The sequence below is a fragment of the Neophocaena asiaeorientalis genome, unplaced genomic scaffold, assembly GCF_003031525.2.
Source record: "Neophocaena asiaeorientalis asiaeorientalis breed wild unplaced genomic scaffold, Neophocaena_asiaeorientalis_V1.1 scaffold218, whole genome shotgun sequence".
Lineage (NCBI taxonomy): Eukaryota > Metazoa > Chordata > Mammalia > Artiodactyla > Phocoenidae > Neophocaena > Neophocaena asiaeorientalis.
The window spans coordinates 3,969,769-3,994,216 of NW_020172818.1; the positions used below are offsets into that span (position 1 = coordinate 3,969,769).

General features: G+C 36.5%; 2 protein-coding genes across 5 annotated transcripts in view; one reads left to right on the plus strand and one right to left on the minus strand.

Annotated features, from left to right (window-relative positions):
• Nucleotides 1-17,129, plus strand: part of LCORL (ligand dependent nuclear receptor corepressor like) — a 160,133-nt gene extending 143,004 nt beyond the window's left edge. Inside the window, exon 7 of one of the 3 annotated variants that reach the window (XM_024741765.1) lies at nucleotides 12,376-17,129. In XM_024741765.1, coding sequence (XP_024597533.1) covers nucleotides 12,376-12,556 — 181 coding nt within the window. In that variant the 3' untranslated portion in view covers nucleotides 12,557-17,129. The remainder of the gene's footprint in view (nucleotides 1-12,375) is intronic. The other 2 variants (XM_024741763.1, XM_024741762.1) reach the window with 2 other exon arrangements.
• NCAPG (non-SMC condensin I complex subunit G) overlaps nucleotides 14,844-24,448 on the minus strand; it is a 41,223-nt gene continuing 31,618 nt past the window's right edge. For both annotated transcript variants that reach the window (XM_024741766.1, XM_024741767.1), the window contains exons 15-21: nucleotides 22,146-22,327; nucleotides 21,699-21,873; nucleotides 19,080-19,241; nucleotides 18,719-18,857; nucleotides 18,273-18,356; nucleotides 15,973-16,048; nucleotides 14,844-15,059 (exon numbers count right to left, since the gene is read on the minus strand). In XM_024741766.1, coding sequence (XP_024597534.1) covers nucleotides 14,960-15,059; nucleotides 15,973-16,048; nucleotides 18,273-18,356; nucleotides 18,719-18,857; nucleotides 19,080-19,241; nucleotides 21,699-21,873; nucleotides 22,146-22,327 — 918 coding nt within the window. In that variant the 3' untranslated portion in view covers nucleotides 14,844-14,959. The remainder of the gene's footprint in view (nucleotides 15,060-15,972; nucleotides 16,049-18,272; nucleotides 18,357-18,718; nucleotides 18,858-19,079; nucleotides 19,242-21,698; nucleotides 21,874-22,145; nucleotides 22,328-24,448) is intronic.

Sequence of the window (24,448 nt, forward strand, 5' to 3'; positions counted from 1 at the left end):
TCAGAATTCTGGTTTTCACTCAGGTATATATAACTGATGGGTGATTACTCCTTTAACTACCTAAAACTGATACTAACCGTGCATACTTCTCTGGTCCTGCTAATGAACATTTTACCATATTTTTTTTTAATCCTAACTCAAGATATTCTTTTAAATTTGTATGGTTGAGGCAACCCTCGGCACAGAGTAGCCTTTAGCATTTAAAAATAAAATTTAGAATTAGAGTTACTTCATGCGCTGTTACTCAGCATCATAATTATCTTCTAATGGAAAAACTGTGAAGCATAGAGTAGATGATTTTCTGAATTTCATTCTCATAGAAAAACGTTTCCGGATGATTTGGTCACCTTAATCTGGTTTGCTACGCAAGCATTCCAAAGGTGTATTCCAGGAAATGCTCGTCCACCAAGATGTTCTGTGTGCAGAGCGTTCTGTGGTCTAATAACGTTGGGAAATGCTCCCTTCTCTTCGCTGCGCTTATTGAGTCGCAGTGCCCCATTAGCATGTTAAACTGCATTCTCCAAATTTTATATCCCACAGAACACAGTTTGGGCAACATAATTAGGAAGCACTGCTCTGCATAGTTTCCTGCTAGGCTTTCTCTGTACTTACTGTGATGTTCCCAGAAAGAAAGCAATGACTGTAAAAATGTAAGTTAATCTAGGTACTAGATTTGTTCTTGTTGTACGTAAATTGTTAGAGTAATCAAAATTAAATTGTAAGTGCTTTACTAAGATTCACCATTGAAAGAAGACACATAATTAATACTTTAGGCTTTGTGGGCTTTATAATCTCTGTTGCAACTACTCGATTCAGCTTCTGTGGCATAAAAACAGCAATAGACAAACACATAAGTGAATGAGCATGGCGAACTTATCAAAAAATATTTCAAGTTGTTTTTTCACTTTGGCAACATAATTAGTATAAGCTGAAGATAGATAATTTGTTTGATTCTCCCTATTAATGGATATGGAGTACAGCACTATTTTCAAACAAAATTAACTTTCTAACTTGGGGCGTCTGTAAGCAGTTTTATTGGAACATCGCCATGCTCATTCACTTATGTGTTTGTCTATTGCTGTTTTTATGCCACAGAAGCTGAATCGAGTAGTTGCAACAGCGATTATAAAGCCCACAAAGCCTAAAATATTAATTATCTGGCCCTTTGCAGAAAAAGTTTGCTGACCCCTGGTAATATCAGTAGAATTTTAATAAGGTGTGACTAGAAAAAAAAATTATTGTATTTTTTTTAGTAAATTAAGATTATTATATCCAGTTAATTCCCAACACCCATCCATACTCACTCCCTGTTGTCCACTCCCACCTCACACACCATACATTTCTGACGTGTAGTTGTGTTATTTTGTTTTTCTCTATGGAACAAGACCTGTCTTTATCCAGCAGAGTGGTGCTGGGGAGCGTCAATGCCAGTTTTATTCTGTTTTGTAAACCTTTATTCTCTCCCAGCAGCCTCCAGACCTGCTTTGTCTATCTGAGGTAAGTTCAAGGGTCACCCATCTCTTCCTTAATCAGCTGCTACCACCTGTTAGAAAGAGATTGATTTCAGTGCTTCACACCTTAAGTTCCTTCCTCAAGTGTTCTCTTCTCCCCTTTTCTACCCCTTTTTTTCCCTTCTCTATTTCTTCACTTAGTAATTCAAAATTTTTAATTCAGCTTTCATGGCTACCATGTTTTTCTCCTCATTTTTCCTGGGCAGTAAATAGTTTTCTTTGTGGTGGAGCTGAGTATCCTGTGATTATCATAATTAATAAAGCCTACTGAATTCACCTTTTGTTTAATTACAGAAAAATAGAAGGCAGAGTAGGTGTGTGAATGATTTCATCCTGCCAGGTTTTTTTCTTCCTTGTTTTTGTTTAATTTTAAGCAAGACCTTGGCTTCTTTTTTCTCCCCCTCAATTCCAGTTCTAGGCAACCTGGAAAATTCATTTGTTTGCTTCTTTGCCTCTGTGTTATATAAACGTACAGAAGGCTAGATTTTAGAAGCCAGTATCTATAGACCCCATTAATTCTTTCAAAAAGGTTTGTCTCCTGTGTGCCAGGCAGTATGCTAGACATATGGAATATGATGGGGGGACAAAACCAGATGTCACTCCATTCACGGTCAAGTTTGTTTGGAGAGGCAGACATTGAGAAAACAGTTACACAAATCTTACAACTTCTTAATTCGTAGGCGGTACTATGAGAATTCCTTATAGGGAGATCTTATCAAGTCAGGGAAGTGAAGGAAGACTTCTCTGAGGAAATGACCATTGAGCTGAGTGAGAGTGAGTAGGAAGACTGAGTAGGAACCAACTAGGCCAAGTGGCAGAGAATGGGGAGGGGAGCAGTGATCTTCCAGGAAGAACTGAATGTGAAAAAAGTATGAGGCATGGTATTCCTGGCGGGTAAGAGGGATAAGACATGACTGGTGTGTCTTGAGTCAAGACGGAAAGGAGGAGCATGATGTCAGGTGTGGTGAAGATTGAGGAGCAAGTGAAGGATAGACCATGCAGGTTCTCAAAAACCATGTTCACGTCCTCTCAGTGGCTAATTTTACCCCACTAGTCAGGTAGTACCAACACCTGTCTGAGGACTCTACTTAATGCCCCAGGGGCTAGGAGGTCTTTCCATTCTTTTTGGTGGGAACACCAATCATATCCAGTCCTGTATGGCCTCTAGGTATTTTCCAGCTGGTCCTTTCCAGTGGTCTTTTTCACAGCCTTGGGAAGCATTCATGTACTGATCAGTATTTATCGACAGCCTTGCGAGGAGCTCTGGAACGAGCTCTGTCTGCAGCTCTCTCTCCTGTATTCTGTTCCACACGTTCTAGTCACCTGGGACTCCTTCACCTCCAAACTCTGTCTTCCTTTCTCAGGAAGATTTCCAAGCTCTATTTGGGTTCCCCCTATATTGCAGCCTGGAAACTCTCCAAGCAGTAAGCCAGAGAAAAGTTTAGGACTTACCACCTTTTGCTTCCCTTTTTTCAGGAATCATTGTCATCCTGTACTTCCTGTCATCCATTATCTTAAAAACATTATTTCATATATTTTGTGGGGGTTTTTTAAGTTGTTTAAAGTGAGAGGGCAAATTCATTTTGTTACTTCATCATGGCCAGAAACAAATATCCCAGATTTATTTTTTTAACAAATATTTATCCAGTTTCTATATGCTGGGTGCTGAAAATAATATACTGAACAAGACCAGCAGGGATTTCTACTGTCATCAAGCTTGTATTTTGGGGGGAGAGGGGAAAAATAAAATAGAAAACAGAAGGCACTGGTAAATTCTGTGTTAATGAAATTAAATGACATAAGGAGTTTTTAGGGAGAGCTGCTTTAGGTTGAGTACTCAGGAAAATTGAGATATCTAGGATATCATTCATGACTGAAACTGAGTATGGATGAGAGCTAAGGGAGAGTATAGGAGAAGAAGAAAAGAAAGCCTGGGACTCAACCTTGAGAAATGCCAATATGTATTCTGCAGGTAGAGTGGGATGCCTTGCAGTGACAGGAAGAGGCAGAGGAAAGCCAGTATTGTTTTTTGTCTCAAAAGACAAAAAAAAGTGAGTCTCAAGAAAGAGGGTATCTTACTCTGCTCAGGCTGCCGTAACAAAATAACATGGACTGCGTGACTTAAACAACAGAAATTTACTGCCTCACAGTTCTGGAGGCTGGGAAGTCCAAGATCTGGAGGGTTCTGTTGCCGGTGAGAGCTCTCTTCCTGGCTTGCAGGCCATTTTCCTGTTCTCTGGTATCTCCTTCTTATAGGGACATCAATCCTATTGGATTATGGCCCTGCCCTGTGACCTCATTTCACCTCAATTACTTCCTAAAAGCCCTATATCTCTTAATGTATAAATCTGAGGCAGGGAGACGGGAGGGGCATGGGGGAGAGAGGGGCCCGACACAATCCAGTCCATAGCAGAAGAAATGGGCAACAGTGTTGAATGTTGTTAGGAAGGCAAAAAAGTTGAAAACTAAAGATCGTTCATTAGACTTATCATTTCATTGGTGACTTTAGTGCTGCCCTCATGGAGTAAAAGGCCTGGAAGCTAGATTGGAGTAGGTTAAAGAATGAGAGGTATCGAAAATGGTGGTAGCAAGTATAGGACAACTCATTAAAGTAATCTAACTCTAAAAATATTAACCTCAGGAAGGTAAAAGATTGAGTGAAGCCTTGTTTCCTAAGGAATGAGAGACCTCGCGCTTGTTTAAACGTCATGGTGAGGATCCAGTTGAGAAGAGATGGTCTATTATTTATCTGTTGCCACAGCAAGGCCACATTACACAGCACCCCAAAACTCATTAGCTTAAGGTAAATAAGCATCTATTTCACTCATGAATCAGTCATTTACAAATAAGCCTGGAGGTTCTTTGGACATTGGCTGGGCTCCGTCGAGTGTTTTGGGGTTAGCTGGCTGTCAAGTGGATAGCTTCGCCCTGCTCCACAGCAGCTTCCCCCTGAGTCTCTCATAGCCATCCAGTAAACCAGCCCAGGCATGTTCTCAGGGCAAAAGCAGAGGTGTAAAAGTGAGCATAAATGCCCAATTTCCCCACTTCAGCTTGCATCATATTTGCTAATATCCTATTAGCTAGAGCAAATCACATAGGTGAGGCAGAATGAGAGGACATGGTAAAATGACAGGGCAGAGAGAGTGCATATAGTGATGCGTGAGGAACTGAGGCTATTAATGGAATTAATCTGCCACGGATGGTATATTTAAAAAAAAAAAAAAAAGAGGGTCGGAATCATTGGTGATGATCATTGATAAGTTCCTGAGAAGGCCTATGGGAACAGGGTTCAAAAACATTTGTTTTAAGTCGTGCCAGGTTCTGCGATCGTTTACAGTTAGTTGGCATTATTTTAGATAAACAACTTGCTAATTGCTTTTACTTTCCTATTAATTTAGTACTGAAGTTTTCTATTTTGTTTTTATAAAGGTATGTGAATCACATGTAGTTACTGAATATTTGAATACAGTACTGCTTTAGGCACAGTTGTGTTGTACTAATTTAATATACAAGTTCACTAAGAAATTCCGGGATCCCTACAAGGCCAAGAATCATTTCTAAGTCACATAGCAGTGCAAACTGTTCATTGATTCCTGGGGAGAATTTGTTTTGTACCTTTGATCTGACTGCAATCTCCTTCATTCCATTCAACTAAAAATTCAGGTAGATTATCTCATTTCTCAGTAGAAATGATTCAGTTCTAAATGTTTTCTTTTGAATTCTTGATTACCATGGTTTGCTCTCTAATAATCATGGTAGCACTTACTAATTAAGCACATACTATGCACCATGTGTTAATCTTTCTTTTTTTTTTAAACATCTTTATTGGAGTATAATTGCTTTACAATGGTGTGTTAAGTTTCTTCTTTTTAACAAAGTGAATCAGCTATACATATACATATGTCCCCATATCTTCTCCCTCTTGCGTCTCCCTCCCACCCACCCTATCTCACCCCTCTAGGTGGTCACAAAGCACTGAGCTGATCTCCCTGTGCTATGCTGCTGCTTCCTACTAGCTATTTTACGTTTGGTAGTGTATATATGTCCATGCCACTCTCTCGCTTTGTCCCAGCTTTACCCTTCCCCCTCCCTGTGTCCTCAAGGCCATTCTCTACATCTGCATCTTTATACCTGTCTTGCCCCTAGGTGGTTCTTTTTTTTTTTAGATTCCATATATACGAGATAGCATACAATATTTCTTTTTCTCTTTCTGGCTTACTTCACTCTATATGACGGACTCTAGGTCCATCCACCTCACTAGAAATAACTCAATTTCGTTTCTTTTTATGGCTGAGTAATATTCCATTGTATATATGTGCCACATCTTCTTTATCCATTCATCTGTCGATGGACACTTAGGTTGCTTCCATGTCCTGGCTATTGTAAATAGTGCTGCAATGAACATTGTGGTACATGACCCTTTTTGAATTATGGTTTTCTCAGGGTATATGCCCAGTAGTGGGATTGCTGGGTCATATGGTAGTTCTGTTTTTAGTTTTTTAAGGAACCTCCATACTGTTCTCCATAGTGGCTGTATCAGTTTACATTCCCACCAACAGTGTAGGAGGGTTCCCTTTTCTCCACACCCTCTCCAGCATTTATTGTTTGTAGATTTTTTGATGATGGCCATTCTGACTGGTGTGAAGTGATACCTCATTGTAGTTTTGATTTGCATTTCTCTAATGATTAGTGATGTTGAGCATCCTTTCATGTGTTTGTTGGCAATCTGTATACGTGCTAATCTTTTATTGAAAAAGTAATTTTCCTAAAATTGGTTGCAGTAAAATTGCAAATCTAGGACTCTAATCCGAGACTCTCAGATTTCCAAGTCTTGCTCTTAACCACCAGGTTCTTCTGCTCCTCCAGTAACCACATCAAATAATCAAAAGCAAGGCAGAAAAAATGGCTGACTTAAAATCTGCCCCTTAACAATCTATCAAAGCCTTTAAATTCATCAGTATCTTACCAAAGGGAAATTTTACTCTTGAGATAAATTAAGTCTTTTAAAAAAACCAAAAGACCTGTACAACCTAACTCTTAGAGAGTTTGCCAACAAGAGAAAGGATCTATTTGGTCATGTTAGACCTCATGGTTCACTAGTGGACCATGTTTACCTGGCTACATTGTATGGCTTTTTTACATTTGATCCCCTTTAAGCCCAGAGATTCAAAATTAAACTGTCGTATCATTATCTGACTATACAAATTATAGGAACAAACTAGTATGGTGAACATTGTAGAAACAAATCATACACATATCTGCCATACTTTATTCCCACACATGTAATTTTTTATTTTGATTTTTGTTATTAGTACTAACATTTATTGACTCCTTACTATGTGTCCAGCTGGGCATATTACATGCATTCTCTATGCCAGGTGCTTTGTTTACATCAACTCATTTAATAATCACATTACCCTTAAGATGTGGTATTCTATCTTCACTATCCAGTTAAATTGAAGCTTAGAGGCTAAGGAGTGTACACTCAGCGGGTGAGTGATTTGCTTCAGGATCAGAACTCAGGCTCTAAAGTCTCCCTCTGTCCCACTTTCCTAAAATCCTCATCCCTAAAGATCTATTTCAAATGTTTTTTTCCCCCTCATCTCCCCACTTCTGGGATTCATCTTTCCCTTCTCTGTAATCCCTTTGCCCTTAGCTACTCCTTTTTTTACTGCTTTTAATTCTGGTAACTTATGAATACTTTTTCCCCACTGTCTCCTTACCAAGCTGCAAAACCCTTGAAGACAGATACCATCACAGTCTTTTATATTCCTAACATATTAGGTAGGTGCTGGTTAAGGATTTAACTTAGCAGCGGACCTGGCTGATGAACACATGCCAGCTCCGTATAGAAGGGAAACATTTTGCTCTGTGGCATGGTCGTCTATACTGGCCTCCTAGAACCTAAGAACCATCACATTTAGGGTCCAGTAGACCAATGACTTCATTTTTATAACTTCTTATTACATCCAAAACATGGCAATACACTTGTCTACTTCAGGAAGGTTCTCTGCTCTAGTTTTGCAAACTGACAACCATATCATGATATTTGGACAGATTTGTAGAGAGATCAGGGTCAAAGACAGTGCTGAGTTACAACTATTCAGTAAACTTTTTACTGAATTAACAGTAATTAATTCAGTTAATTATTTCCAAAGGAAAATAAACCAGTCACCCACTGGCATTAAGTAAGTTCAAATTTGATGGTTTCAGCGACATTATAGCAACTATTCACATTCCAAATCCTATATCAGAACTGTTTATCCATGCATACAACTGAGTTCTTTCTCTCTTTGAAAAGATAAACTTGTGTTCCCTGAAACCCTTAACCTAAGGAATAGTTTTATGGTAGCTCTCATGTCAGTCTCTGCCCTAACGTTCTTTTCTTTTTTCACACTGAGAAATTAAAAGATATGACTGGCAGCCCCCTCTTTAGTTAAACATAAAGAAAAGTCATGCTCTAAACATATAGGTCTCCTGGATAAGGTTATGGCCGTAGGCCAGACATGTGGCGTATGTTAAGTATTCTAAAGAAATAGATAAATGGATATTAACACGAAGGGAGAATCATGACAGAATCACAAACCAAGTGTCAGTGTGCAGGATAGTGTAAATAGATCATAGGCCCTGAAGACTCACTTAGTTGTGTGACCTTGGGTCAGTCATTTTACTTCTTTGAGGCTCAGTGGATGATTGTTAGAACTTAAATCAGGTAATGTAAAAAAGGCTTTTAGCATAGTACCTGGCATATAGCAACTGCTCTACAAATGCTATTTTCGGACCTGTCTTGATCACACTAAAATTTGTTTCCTGCAGTGTGGCTCACTTTAAGTTTATTGTCTGTATGACAGAAATGAACTATCACTTATCTCCAGTAATAAGTAAAACAAGTTTAAATTATAAGTTGTATATATTAAAAATTATTTTTGTTAGAATTATCAGTATCATTACTTTAAATCACAGATAATGATTGTTTGGATTTTCATAACTCACAAATGAGTTTTATCTTTGATACTTTCCAAATGCACATATTCTGTAAACTTTCATTCAGATGGTGGAGAGGGGCTTTGTCTTAGGGTGAGTGAAATTACTGAAGTATTGACAATAGGCTGAGCTGCCTGCCATAATCATTGCAGGCACCCTTTGCCCTTATTCAGCCTCACTTGCCATCTGGGTTCCTGGATGGTAGAGATAGAGTTAGAAGGGGACTTACTTCGGATAAGTACCTCTCTCCAGCTTCTTCCCCCTTTCACCAAAGTATGTGCGTTTGCATTTGTTTATAGCTCCATATGCTTATTAAAGCATGTTAACTGACTCTAATTAGATCATCAGAAACATGTAAGCAGGGAAGATGTCATTTACTTTTGTTTTTCTACAGATGAGGAAAGTGAGGCTGAAGGAGGCTAAGGTCACATGTCCAAGGTCATAAGGCTGCTTATTAATATTGTCCGAACTGGAACCTGGGTCCTTACATTCTTTTCCCCAATTCTTTACTCTCAAGAGTACCACTGGATACACTGTTGCTGGGCTTTCATTAGAATCCTGGATATGGACATATAAAGCCACTTTATCAGATGATTCAAATGCTGCTCCTTAAGCTTTTTAATCATGATGTAAAACAGAGAAGCCATGAAATAAAAGACTGATAAATTTGATGATATAAAATTTAAAATGGATTCATGACAAACTCACTGTAAGCAGATACAAACAACAAATAAACTAGGCAGGGTGGGGAGGGGTGGGATTGCATTAATCCCACCCCTGTGGATTAATCACACAGAACACAGGATTAATTCTTAACTGCCTGGCAATACGAGAGAAGTCATCGTCTCAACTGGCAATACAGAAAAGGAAATACAAATGGCTTCAAGATATGAAAATAAGTTTAACTTTACTGAGAAGAGAAATGCAAATTAAGCAAGGGCATACAGTTTTTTAAGCTTCCCTAAATTTTATTATACATTGTTATAAGAGTTTGAGGGAAGACATTTTCATATATCATTGGTCAGAGTGTAAAAAGGTACACAGTCTGTGAAGGGAATTTCGGTAATATCTATCAAAATTTTTAAAGCACCCGTTGACCCAGCCATGCCAATCCTAGACATCAGTCCTGAAGATGTACTTGCACATATACTTAAAGAGACACAGGGCTTCCCTGGTGGCGCAGTGGTTGAGAGTCCGCCTGTCGATGCAGGGGACGCGGGTTCGTGCCCCGGTCCGGGAAGATCCCACATGCCGCGGAGCAGCTGGGCTCGTGAGCCATGGCCGCTGAGCCTGCGCGTCTGCAGCCTGTGCTCCGCAACGCGAGAGGCCACAACAGTGAGAGGCCCACTACAGGAAAAAAAAAAAAAGAAAAATCCTTTGTAAAGAGACACATATAAGAATATTCAATACATTGATACTTTTAAGCAAAAGATTGGAATAGCCCAAAAGTTTGTCAGTTGAAGACTGGCTAAGTCAATTATGACATAGCCGTAGAATGGAGTTCTGTGTAGCTATTAAAAGAATCAAATATTCATTGTACAAATATGGAAGAATCTCCAAAATATATAAGCAAGATACAGAACAGTATTCAGAATTGTGTAGGGGGAAAGGAGATATTTGAAACAGACAATATATACATATATATCAATGCAGAGAGACTATCTGGAATAATACACAAGAAATTGGCAACAGTAGTTGCTCCTGGAAGAGGGGCTAGGAGCAGTGAGAGACTTCATTGTATAACATTTTGTAGTTATCTATTTTTAATTTTGCAGATTTATTACCTATTTTTAAAACATGAAAAAAATCACTGTTTAAAAAATACATTAAGAAAAGTTGAACATTAATCTTTCACTTGGTACAAATGTATATGATTCTATGAAAAATTTCTAACATTAAACCTAACTAGTCAAAATTTTAATTTCCAAATATAAAGGTATATTTGTTAAAAATTCCTGTAGACTGCAAATTTTTTGAAAGCGTGGACTATATCTTCATCTTTGTATCCAAAAGTGCTTTCTGATGGGTATTCAAAAACTGTTAAATAATTTGACTGGTAGAGAAGATGGAATTGAAAAGTGCTCTGGTAAGTACTGGATTATAATTAGAGATCGAGATTCTTATATTAGTCCTCATACATCTGGTTAGAACACTCTGAACAATAGCAGTTTATTTTTCTATTTTCCTATATCTTAGTTTCCCTATCATCTCTTAAAAAAAAAAAAGCAGGGAAGTGGGGACTAGAAAGGTCACTTCTAGCTCTGCTGTTCTAATGCCTCTGGTTCTAGCACTTCAAGATCAGTAGTGCCCAAACTTCAAACACCAGCTAGTTTTTTTTTTTGTAGGTATATATTTATGAATTAAACATGTCAATCTGTATATTGGTATTAACAACATTTAGTTCTTTTTCTTGCCTATTTTCTTCCCATGCATGTGTATAGTTTTGTGCATCCCTGGCATTTGTGTTCCCAAATTTGGAGTACACTCTCTAGAAAAGTAACTTTAAAAGTCTTTCTTTAAAGTATTGAAAAGAACAATAGTGTAGTCATTGAATAGTATTCTCTGATGAATATACCTTTGTCAATCAAATAGCAAACAGAAAACAGAAAAAGGACTATGATTTGTTGCTCCATGCCATTGTTTTATTGTGGAGTTTGATGCCTGATACACTTACCTACCAAGCTACCTCAACTAATATCATTGTATTTTTATAGCTTGCTTTAGAGTTTCTCAAAGAGTCATACATCAGACTTTCTTGTTTTGAAAATACAGCAGTCCTTGGAGGAAGGAAAAACACTACTGTTGTTATTGATCATATCTCTAGGTTTTGGATATTTTTTTAATGATGATTTACTATTTTTGATGAATAATCTTTTAAGCTGTCATTTTGTTTCATTATTTATAAAAATTGAAACCATGTCATTCGGTGGAACTGGGACTGTTTGGGGAGAACTCAACTCACTCAGTGAAAATATAATGGCTGTTAAAATATGGTTTAACAGGTTAAATCTCTGGCTTATTGAATGGCAAGTGAGTCAGTTGTTTGAAGTTGTAAGGAGAGAAGTCTGGATGCTGCTGCCATTTACCAACTCTAATAAGCCACTAAAATACTACACAACTCAGCTCCTCTTTACGAGTGGGAAGGATCATTGACCTGCTGTTGAAGAAAGCTTAGGAATGATGTAGTCTAACTGAACTAATCAGTCGTGTCAAATGAGCTAATGTATAGCAAGCTATTAAATCATTTCTAAACGTAAGGATTCACACTGGAAGATGTGAATTGACTTTAATATTACACATGTGGAGTGGCTAGCTATCCTTTGGACTCTCAAGTTTCTGTGATTTTAGAGAAGATTTTCATCAGAGAGCTAGTAGACAGGCATAAGGGAAAGAGCAAGGACTGTATTCCAGTTCCAGCCCATGATTCGACTTTATTTGTACTGGAACTCTGTGACTCACTTTTATCGTTTCTTATGAGCTTACAGTATACCACCCTTGCTTGGTGGTTATGAAATTTGAGATTATGCATGTGAATGTGCCTAGAATATGGTAGGCATTCAACAAAGGTTAATTCCTTCTTGTCTCAGAGGCTGTGATCCTGGTAGGTTAAAGGAAAAGTTAAAAGAAAGGTTGAATATCCTTTCTGATGCATACTGATGAAATCTGTATATGCTAATTTTGTCCAGTGGTATCTGAGTGACCTCTCAATTACCTGTGTTGAATTCAGTTCATTAAGGAGACAGGAGCTAAAAACAACCCAACAATCAATCATCTCTTGTTTAGAGGTCTGAACAATAAAACTACTGAATTTTCTTTTACAAGGTTGAGTTTCTTTGAAATTAAAGTAAAAACTGAAGTGCTTTACACTTTTTTTTTCCAGCATGCTACAAGTGAAAACTGATGAGAAAGTGAATTTGTCTGATGGGAATACAGCAAGTTGCCCTTTGAGCCCCATTAAGATGTGCCTTAATCGTCCCATTGAATGGAATCTGAATTTGACAGCAGCATCTCTAGCGAGCTGTACAGTTCATAACCAAAATCTCAAAAGTGAAGAGAAATAGATTGCAGTTCTTCTTGCACTATCCTTATTTTGTACGTCAACGTTCTTCCTGCTGATAAGCATTTATCGATTGATTTTGAAATATTTCTAGTCTTGTGATTTGTCTGTATATTAAATCATTAGCATTAATCATTTTGATTATATCCTTTGTATGTCTTTTTACATGTTTTACACCAGACCATTGTGGAATTTTGCAGTACAAATGGATTTTTGAAGTTTCTCTTTTTAATGGTATTTTGTGAATTTTTTACTCCCTAAGTTTAAATATATAATTGTCCCCAGTTTTATTTCTGTGCACAATGTCTTAATATATAATGCATTGTGAGATTTAGAAGGCTAGTATTGTAAAGATTTGTGATTACCTGACCCATGGACAGTTGTATAACAGGTGGATACCAACTACCTCGAAGCAAATTGGTAAAAGGCAAAGGTATCTCTTAGAAGTATATCTCTTTCAAAGTTATATATGTATAGAAAAATCGATCATAGTTTATCATCAAGTAGCATGTTTCCATTCATAAGGAGAATTTGAACTGATCAGTTATTTCTCTGTACTTTTAAACCTATGAAGTCTGGGTTTTAAGAGCAATGGCACAATTGCATGTTGACTCTTCAGCAAATCTGTGCCTCTTGCAGATAAGAATACTGTTTGGTTTTTTTAAGTTATCCATTTTGAATGAAAAATGGTAAATGGATTTACATCCATTGATTTTACTGTATTTTAGCCATTTATTTTAAAGTGTAAAGGGATGTCTTAAAATGAGGATAATATTCCTTACCTCTTTAGTAGTACAAAAGCATAGCTTTTGTGATTGGCTTATGTGATTGTGTCCAAAACTTGAATAGTAAGAATACTCAAAGTCTGATGCTTAATTTTTCCCATGGCTGAGAAGGAAAGCTTTGGTATGGTGGTCCATGTAAAGTGTGTAAGAACATGGCTCCTTCCCTTTGGATTGCCTGGCTATGGGTTAAATGGGATTTAGTTTAGTGTGTTTCTAAAGACTTTTACTTATGGCACATTTTGTGTACCTTCTAAGTCCTTATTTCTCCCAACCTACCCCAACCCCCAAATTATTTTTAAAAAGACAGGGATTTAACAAAAAGGCTTACGTAAGGAATTTGAAGCACAGGAAAAGACACAGAGCCAACAGAATGAGAAACAATCATCTACTTTTCATTGTTTCATATCACCACCATATCTGCCTTTTCCTTTTTCTTAATAAGCATTCTTTGTAACCTTCAGACTCCTTTTATATTTCTAAGTTTTATAAAGCACATATACATATGTAATGTAGCAATTTGGCTCAAAAAAGCACAGCATTCTTACTTTAGCTCCATCTTAGAACATCACCTTAAATGGCCTCTGGTAAATAAACCTAAAAAAGCACAATTATTATTAAAACCAATGTATTAGATCCGATGTTAGGGTATTTCTATTCTGAATAATAGAGATGATGATTATTAGAGGAGTAAAAGGTGTTTGGTTGGGAGTTACAGAAGGAAAGAGGACTGATTTGACACGGTTTTAAGTTTCTTAAGTCAGGCCAGTGCCAATTCAGAAAATAAATTTACAGTGAAGAAATAGTGCTCATTCACACATTAGTATATAGTGGACTTCCTGTCACATTCTTTTCCTACTAGTATTTTCTATTACCCACAATAAATATTTTGTTATGCCAAAAACATAGAGAACTCCATCATTAATATGTATATGTGAACATTTCCCTAACCCAGGAACCATCGCAACATAAGCAAACTTGGGCTCTCATATGCAAACATTCTATGAAAAAAATTACTCATGCATGTAGCATTATCAAAATATTTTTAAGTGTAAGAATCACAAAATTATCAAAATGATAACTGTTGAACTTGGATGCTGGGGACTTTGGTTCATTATACTAGTCTTTCCTGGAAGTAAGCTCCTCTCTAGCCAGTTTGTGGTACTTCATTTGCCCTTAAGATGTCGTTTTTAAAATGTGTTCTGAGATGTTTTTATCTATGTTGGATCTGCCACATCTAAGTCAAACTTTTCAAATGCAAGTTACCAGCTAGTTACATTTAAAAGTTGTCTATAATGCCATGATTTTAAATGTGAGAACTCATAAGCATCACCTGGAAGGCTGTTAAAAAGCAGGTTCCTGGGCCCACCTTAGATTCTGATTAAATCCATGACTGATGGAGATGGTCTGTGGAGCACACTGATGGACGCTGTCTCACTGCTTCAATACAGGCTAAAGTAATGTGAAATCACACAGCAGAAGGTTCTACAAGAATCAGACTTCTTCTAATTTTCATACAAGGGTAACTTTATTAAAGCAAAGAAATGAATATAATTTTAAAGGACATTTTTCAAATGACTCCACCTCCATCATATCTTCTCCTAATTTTTATCTTCACTGAGAAATTATGCAAGGTTAAGTTTACTTTTTTCTAGTGCTGCTGTCTTTGCTCGTCTTGGTAGTCTCATCTTCATTTCTGATTCTGGCTCTGGAACTTCATGATCACTAAACAGATGTTGAAATACACCAATTTAAATACAAGCTTTAAAACCAGTTTATTTATAAATAAAACTTTGTCATTCTATCCGTGTGTGATTGATATCCTGATTCCATTAAGCTTAAAACTGAAATCTCAAAACCAAAAAACACCGATTGGCTATCCAGCAAAGTGAACCATGGAAAACCTAATTTTTTTTTATATCTACATGGAACCTGGTTATTATACAGAAAAAAGCAAAAAACAAAAACCCAAACTTCTACAACGAAGCTTGTAATTAAACAGGAACCATAACAACTGCCCAAGAGTTTTTTTGGAAACTCAAGTAGTGAAAAAATAAGTTCTATTTATTTAGGCAATACATTCCTAAAACACTGTAAACAGCAAGTTTCCCCAAAAGATACTTTAATTAAAACTTGATCTAAAGTTATAAACTGAAAATATATACATTTTACCTATGAATGAATGAATGCAAGACAGCTGTAAACAGCTTCCAACAATGGCTTATTGGCAGAAACCAAAAATAAACTATATAACTAATATCATCCAAATTATAGGCAGAATTATTCTATCATTATAAATGTAGAAAACCCAAATCTGAATCTAAATAGTTTGCTAATTCAAGTTCAGAGAAGTCATACATACATGATCTTATAATTAGAGGAATACATGGAAATACAATTTGAAAGAACATAAAGATAACTACCTAGTACTAAAAGCCATGTCAACGAACAGGAAAAGCACACAAGCCAGAGGAAGTCAAATGCTCTTAGATACATAATCTAAAAAGCTGTAAATTTTCACGGATTATCTTGTTAAATAATCACAGTATAAACAAACTACAATTTTTTTTTTAACTTCTAGACATTTTTTTTAAATGACGATAAACCTCTTTACATATTCTACATGTGCATGGCATACCTTTCAGAGTCAGCCTCAGCCTCAACAGTCTGACGTCTCCTGTTCGTTCTAGCTGAAGCTATCACTTTTCTCCGTCCTTAAAGACAGTATATAAATCATTATCAAAATCTATTATCAATTGCTCATTTTTAACCTGTTTTCTGGGCTACCCAAATCCTTTATTTTTCCCTCTTCAACACCCTTTCCTCCTAGTTCCCAGCCACCTTGATACAAATGATCAACACCATGGAGAAAAGGAACCCCAGCAAGATCAAAATTTTACTAATTTCTTTTGTAAGCTCTTATAATAGGCAAGGGAAAAGATGGAAATTGAGTTATAGGTGGCAAATTTTGTTAAATTTATTTGGGGGAAAGAAGCATGTGAAAAATGTTATATAAAGTACCTCATAGCACAAGGTATATGGAGAACCTAATGAAAATTAAGGTTAAAAAGAGAGATTAAGCCCATAAAACAGATCCTATATAAATAGAACTTTAATCAGTAAGGTATAGTTTATTATAAAATATTCGAACATATACATGGTCAATTCAAATGTGTGTTCTAAAACATTTCCGTATAAAAATTAAAGCCCTTTATATGCTGGGGGGTTACAAAAATTCTAGCTAGAAATTCACAAGGTTAAGCAGTGAAGTGGCCTGTGATGCTCATTTATGATAATAAAACAGCATATATAAATGAAGTTTGAGCTATTAAAAAAAAAGAGGTGTAGTTCTTATACATGACTAAAACCAATCAGATCAAAAGCAGATTATTCAGTATGATCATTTGGTTGAAATTTATATACCCTACTTATTCAAGTGAGACTTTTTCTTTCTGTTTTCTTCCAACTGTACATATTTGCTTGTAAACTTCTAATGCAGTTATCCCCAAGAAAACATCCAACAATACGGGACTAATGTGAAACAATTAGCCAGCAATTAGCATTTAAATAACTGATTGGCTACAAAACAATATTACTTTTTTCCATTTAGGAAAAAATTAAGTCTACACAGAAGAGGACCTCAAAAAAATATTTTTCAAGGATTAAAATAATGGTTGGTTCATAGGTGGAATTATTAGCATTCTTTTGATTAGTTTGCTTGGATGTGTTTTCTGATTCTTCTGTAATAAGCATGCATTGCTTTTGTAATAAGAAAATAATAAAAGATTAAAAAGACCTTGAATTTCACATTTTTTTTCTAAGTAATCCCCTAATAGTCAACATTTACTTTATTCCAGCAAATCCCCTATTGTTGGATATTCCTTTGAAAATAAATTATGTTGGGAAAATATGAAATAAAACGGAAAACAGAAGCCTAGAAAAATACTAGGAGGATAAAAGGGACAAAAATGCTTAATCATATAAAGGACAGACCACAAACAACTGATAATATAAATATAAAATCACTGTTCATCATTTGATAATAAAAATCTTAATTTAACCCAAAAAGTCCTTTGCAGTATGATCTTTTGCATCATATTTCTTTCAATCAAAAGCACTTGAAGCAACACTGATGTCTTTTAGACACAAAGCAAAACCTAATATCAGCTAAAATAAATCAAAAAGAAAGTTAAGGATACTGAAGACAATGAATGATCTTTATACCTATTTAAGGAAACAAAGTATTTCACTGGATAACAAAACTGAAAAGTTTTATTATAAGGTTAGTCAATCCAGGTGACTTCCCTGGTGGCACAGGGGTTAAGAATCTGCCCACCAATGTGGGCGACATGGGTTCAAGCCCTGGTCCAGGAATATCCCACATGCCATGGAGCAACTAAGCCCGTGTGCCACAACTACTGAGCCTGCGCTCTAGAGCCTGCAAGCCACAACTACTGAAGCTCTCACGCCTACAGCCCATGCTCCACAATGAGAAGACACCACAATGAGAACCCCGCACACTGCAACGAAAAGTAGCCCCCGCTCGACGCAACTAGAGAAAAGCCTGCACGCAGCAATGAAGACCCAATGTAGCCAAAAATAAAAAAAAATAAAAAAAAAAAGAATCCGCCTGCCAATGCAGGGAACATGGGTTCAATCCCTGGTCCGGGAAGATCCCACATGCCGCAGAGCAACTAAGCCCGGGCGCCACAACTACTGAGCCTGCACTCTATAGAGCCTGCACACCGCAACTACTGAGCCCACACACAACTGCTGAAGCCCACGTGCCTCAAGCCCGTGCTCCGCAACAAGGGAAGCCCCCACTCGCTGCAACTGGAGAAAGCCCATGTGCAGCAATGAAGAATCTAATGCAACCAAAACTAAATAAATAAATAAATAAATTTATTTTTTAAAAAAGCTAGTCAATCCATATATTACCTCTGTTGGTCTTTTGCTGAGTGGATTTCATTCGGGTTGCTTTTACATCCTTGACAGGAGTTATATATACTTCTTTGTTGTTTTCTATTAAAGGAAATAATACAATTATTAATGAACTAAAAGTAGCCTCATGAAATACTTTAAATGATCAAATCAATGACAACCAGTCCCAATAGCAGCTATTGAAAATTTATCATAAATAAGTGTTCCAAAAAAATGTGAACACTGGAAAATAAGCAAGCAAAACTCTTAGGAACATAGTATGCATGGTCATATGGTGAGTGAACACTTCTCAGTAATACACTTTCCTAAGGGGATTTAATTAGAAAAACTTTTCTTCCATTTCTGACATACAATCACATATATGTTAGAGGAGAAAAACAATGTATCTCAGTAAAGATGAAAAGGACAGAATCTTAAAAATACTCAGGTTAGTATGTCATTACCATCTTCACTTTGAAAAACAGTTGTAGTTGTGTTGTCATCCTGTGCCGCTACAACTTGGTCACCATGTTCTTTATTTCCTTTTTCTAACTGAACCTTGATTTTCTCCAAAGCTCTCACACACATTCTATCTTTTACTTGCTGTAACAGAAAACTGTTTTTAATGCAGCATTTTCTAATCTTTCAAAAACGCTATATACTGATAATACAACATTCTAAAAATTCTATTAAATTTATGAAGGAAATATTTACTTCAAATGAGCAAAGTCACAGCATACTAATGTATGCATAAATTAATAGAATCATGTAAATTCTACTTTGATAAAAATTTATACACATTAAGAGTAACTAGAAACTACTTACCTCCAGAATCTCATTCAGTAGAACCAGAAGATCTTTAGCAAGACTGCTAGTGAGTTCTAAAGAACTCAAGGCTTTCGTATAGACCCGAATTTCTGGTGAATATGGACATGTTAGGATCTCATTGCAAATTTTTATAGCCAGATTGTCATGAACTGTCAAGGCCTGGAAAATCAAGAGAAAAATCCTTGTCAATTGAAATGGTATGATTACAATACAGTCTGACACATCTATCATTTCCAACAAATTATCTTGACATAATCCAAAATGTCTAAAACAAAATTATCATAGTCCTCCCCATGTGAGCTCCCCTTCTTACAGAGTGGATGCTATGGTACAGGGCTCAGATCCATCTGCTTTACTACTGACCATTCATTCTCCAGGCTACCACGAGTTATGGAGGCTAAAAGTTCCCAGGTGTAGAACTGATCCAAGCTGAAGACAATGGGCTCTGCCTAAGGTCACACCTTCCCCGCAAGGGTTAGTCCACATTCAATAACTGGTAGATGTACAGGTACAACAGCCTAGCCTTGTTTCAATTCTGGACAAAGCAAAGAACTATCCCAATTCTGGAACTTCTGTGAGATCAGCTGGGACCTTAAGACTGCATGACAAGGCTTCCCTGGTGGCGCAGTGGTTGAGAGTCAGCCTGCTGATGCAGGGGACACGGGTTCGTGCCCCAGTCCAGGAAGATCCCACATGCCACGGAGCGGCTAGATTCATGAGCCATGGCTACCGAGCCTGCGCGTCTGGAGCCTGTGCTCCGCAACGGGAGAGGCCACAACAGTGAGAGGCCCGCGTACCACAAAAAAAAAAAAAAGGCATGACAGTTCAACTTCTTCCTCTGCCCAATCTATTTCCCTCACTCCTCCAAGATGCTGATCATGAGAGTACGCCCTAATGTCAACAGCTTCTTTGAAGTCTTCTGTCACCCACACTTAGGACCTCAGAGTTATCTTGGATTCCTCCATCTCCCTTGCCTCACACAAAGTTCGTTCTTCTAGGCTTTTCTACCCGTAATTTTTTTTCTGTCAATTTCTACTACTTTTTTCTGTCTACTTTCTACTACTACTTTATATTATTCTTTTTCTGTAAGCTTTTATCTCCTAATTATATCAACTTTTAACTGCCCTCTTTATTAATATTCTCTCCCTATTCCTCTTACCAATTCACCTCACCTAATGAAACTGACCACCAAATTAATCTTCCTAATAAGTAACTGTCATCCCATTAACCCTTTCATTATACCCTTTCATTACACGCCCTGCAAATAGAGTCAGCTCCAAATTCCCTATCCTAATGTTCTTCCCTAACAGACCTATTCAGGATCCTTAGCTGACAGATTTTTTCCACAGTTCCCCAACATGACTTGTACTACCAGCTACATTTAATCACCTTTACTAAAAGTCTTTCTCTCTATCCAAACCACTCCCCAAATCCCAACAAGGTCTAAGTGAATTTTACTCAGTGAGATTTAAAACTAGTAATGCTGTACTCATCACCCATACCACATGAAGCTCGCCATCTTCTAAAGTGCTAAAGCACTTAGTAGCTATATCACTGACCCCTACTATATTTTGCCTTAATATCCATTGTAATCTTCTTTCCAATAACATGTAACATAGTAACTCAAATGAAGTATACAGTCACTAAGTAACAAAACAGAAGACCAATATTTTCAACTTAATCAGCTGGCATCTGAAATAATTAACACATTAATTTTCAATATGGTGAATGTTTGATCAAATGATATTAAAGGGTTAAAAACCAGCTTACATGTAATTTGTAGGAGAGTATGCACTTACTATATCTTCTTTGAATTAAAAACAAAACTAAGCTTGAGGTGAGTTTCAATCTTTGAATTCTCCTTCCTTGTATCAGAAACAGAGCAGGTAAGCCAACAACTGAGGACTCAATGAGTCCTACATAACAGGTCATTATTCAGAATGATTAACAGCCAGAACTAGGTGGGGAGGGGGTAGTAAGGATGATGAATTTTCAGTAACTTCTCTTCAGTAGCAAAAATGTTAGCACTGATTACTTCTATTTTTATATGATTATCTCCCCATTTCCCAAAAGATTTTTTTTTAAATTATAGTTGATCTACAATATTATATTAGTTTCAGGTGCACAAGAGAGTGATTCAATATTTTTATAGATTATTCTCCATTTCAAGTTATGATAAAATAATGGCTACATTTCCCTGTGCTGTACAGTAATCCTTGTAGTTTATTTTATACATAGTAGTTTATGTCTCTTAATCCCCTATCTCTGTCCCCTCCCCTTCCCTACTAGTAACCACTAGTTTGTTCTCTATAACTGTGTGTCTGTTTTGTTATATTCATTTGTTTTACTTCTTAGGGTCTGCATATAAGTGATAACAGAGTATTTGTCTTTCTCTGACTTACTTCACAAAGCATAATACCCTCTAGGTCCACCCACATAGTTGCAAAAGATCTTTTTCTTTTTCTTGCTTTGTGTTATGTGCTACCATATAAACTAGAAATCTCAAGATCTATATGTAGCTTCTCACTATTTCAAAGAATCTATGAGAGGGGTTATTTTACCAAAGCATGCTAGTTACCATCCCTAGACCATCCACAGGCTAACATACTCACCTACCTGATAATCTTGGGAATTCTTGGCCTGAGGATTTAATCCACTTGGTCTTGTCAAATCTACAAGTAACTCAGCAACATTAGTGATGTCTATTTCAGCTAAAGGAGAAGATGCAGGGGCATTGGCCAGTATTTGTAGAGTTGGAAGAAAGGCTTCTTCAAAACATTCCTGGTTAGTCCTATTGAAAAACAATTTGAGGTATGTTGGCAAAGAAAAAACATGATTCTTTAAAAAGCAGCAACAACATTATATATTAAATGCACCCCACCAAGATAGAGTACATATTCATCTAGGAAAGAGCCAAATAATACAGGTAGATAGAATCTAAGTAAGTTCTTCACTTACCACTGAAGAAAAAGAACATTAACAACAAAATACTATAGATATGACTCATAGGGAGCCTGAATTTAACTTCAAGTTAGATTTTGATTTATCGATATGACTAAATACCTGCTTGCATAAGCAAACATTGGGAAGAACACGCCTAGGCAATGTCGAAGTCGAACATCCTCTTCAGTCACAGGATTGTACCATAACAAGACAAGACGAGAAAGAATCCTGCTGCTGACCAAAAGCCCAGAGAACATCAGCTTGGCTAGTCCTTCTGCAGCTCCTGTCCTGAGTTCAGACACCTATTAAAAATGACTTTCATTTAAAAGAAATTTTTATTTGTATTTCCTTTTTAAGCCTTACATTGTAGCCTAAAATAAGTATTTGTATATAAACTATCCAAAATCATTCCTGTTATTATGAATTATTTTAAAGGCACATAAAAAGATTTTGTTTTTTCCTTTTAGGTTAAGGCTATGTGACAAATTATTAGTCTAGCTATGAAAACTTCAATTCCTTTTAAACTCTTTAGAAAAACCAAAAGATCTTATAATATTGTGAAACCAGAAATCAAAACTATATGTATTAAACACTTATCATGGTGCTAAGATACAGAAAACCTTCAGTAATGGTCTCTGCCATCAGAGGTGCCTATAAATGAAAGCTCCAAAGGTGGGTGTGGCAATGTGTGTGAATAATAGGTAAAATGTGAATAGAAAGTGTACAAGTAGAAAAAGGCATTCCTAGAAAGAGAAACCAAAACAAACCTAGAGAAGAAAATGGAAAAGATGTAGTGGTATTCAAATGCAGGTACAGATATAAAAGAGTAGTAATTAAAAATATTGGTTATTGAACCTGAATTAAATTCAAGCCTCTGACACTTCCTAGCTGCATGATCTGATCCTGTGCATATTACTTAATTTCTTTGTGCCTCACTTTTTCCATATACAAAAAAGGGATAATAAAACTACTTATCAAAAAGCACAAAGAAATAATACATGTAAAGCTCTAAGGAGTGCTATCTACACAGTAAATCCTCAACAAATGTCAGTGATTATTATTATTGATGGAAAGTAAGTTTGCTCAGTGATCAGATTAGGGAGACCTCGAAAATTAGGTAAAGAAATATGGTTGAAGATTTTTGAAAGGGTAGGGAGATAAGATTTGAATGAGATTTCAGGAAAATTATCTAGACAGGCCATAATCTGGGAATGAAAGACAAGTCTAAACTAGAGGGGACAGGAGGAAAAACAGAGGAATGAGCAGATACAAGAACTATTTCAGAAATTTTTCAAAACTCAAAAATAAGAAGAAAAATGTAGAGGTTGATAAGATTAATAAGTGCCAGGGTACTGGCATGTGCTTTCCACATACAAACTCATTTAGGGCTCACAACAACCATGAGAGCAGAGACTTTGTTCCACTCAGCATTGTACTCTCTAGAGCATATAATGACTGGCACATAAATAGCTCTCAAATATTTGTTGACTAAATTAAAGAATTATCCCACTGAATAGGCATCATTATTCCCATTTTAAAGATAAGGAAACAGGACAGAGATAGTAAATACCTTATTGAAGATTCACAGACATTACCAGAACACAAATCTTTAAGTCTCCAACTCCAAAGGCTGCATGCCCTCTGTCTTTTTAAAAATTTCTAATATGGGAATTTTAATTGGGACAGGACTGCAAGTCTTTAAAGCATGTGAAAAACTATTATTTATGGCCCAGAGGACAGTCAAGGAAGTCAAGATGTTTTAGTGTTTATGACAAAAATAAAATCAAAGCCACAGAATCTAGTTTAGCCAAAAGAAGATTAATGTACCTGCACTATTTAAAAAAACAAAAACCATTCATCTACTGTCAAACAGTTTTCATGTGCAACAGTTTTCCATCTATGCAATGTCAGCAAGCCCACAGCACTAGACAACTGCCAATGAGAAGTTAGTCTATCACTTGGCTAATAACTCAAAATTTAAGAAAATACTGATACAATTATACTCCAATAAAGATAAAAGAAAAAAAAAGAAAATACTGATAAGGAAGGACTTATTTCCACCATTCTGCAGTCCAAATGTGAAGTAAAAAACTGTTACAATATACAAAAGACATTAAATATTGATTTAAAAAAGGTCAATTCATCAAAAAGATAATTATAAACATATACACAACAAACAACAGAGCCCCAAAATATATGAACATACGCTGACAGAATTGCAGGGAGAAATAGACAGCTCTATAATAATAACTGAAGACTTCAATACTCCACTTTCTGTAATAGATAGAACAACTAGACAGACCAATAAGGAAATAGAGGACTTGAACACTACCATAAACGAACTAGAACTACCAAACATATAGAACACTCCACCCCAAAATAGCAGACTACACATTCTTCAGGTGCACATGGAACATTCTCAA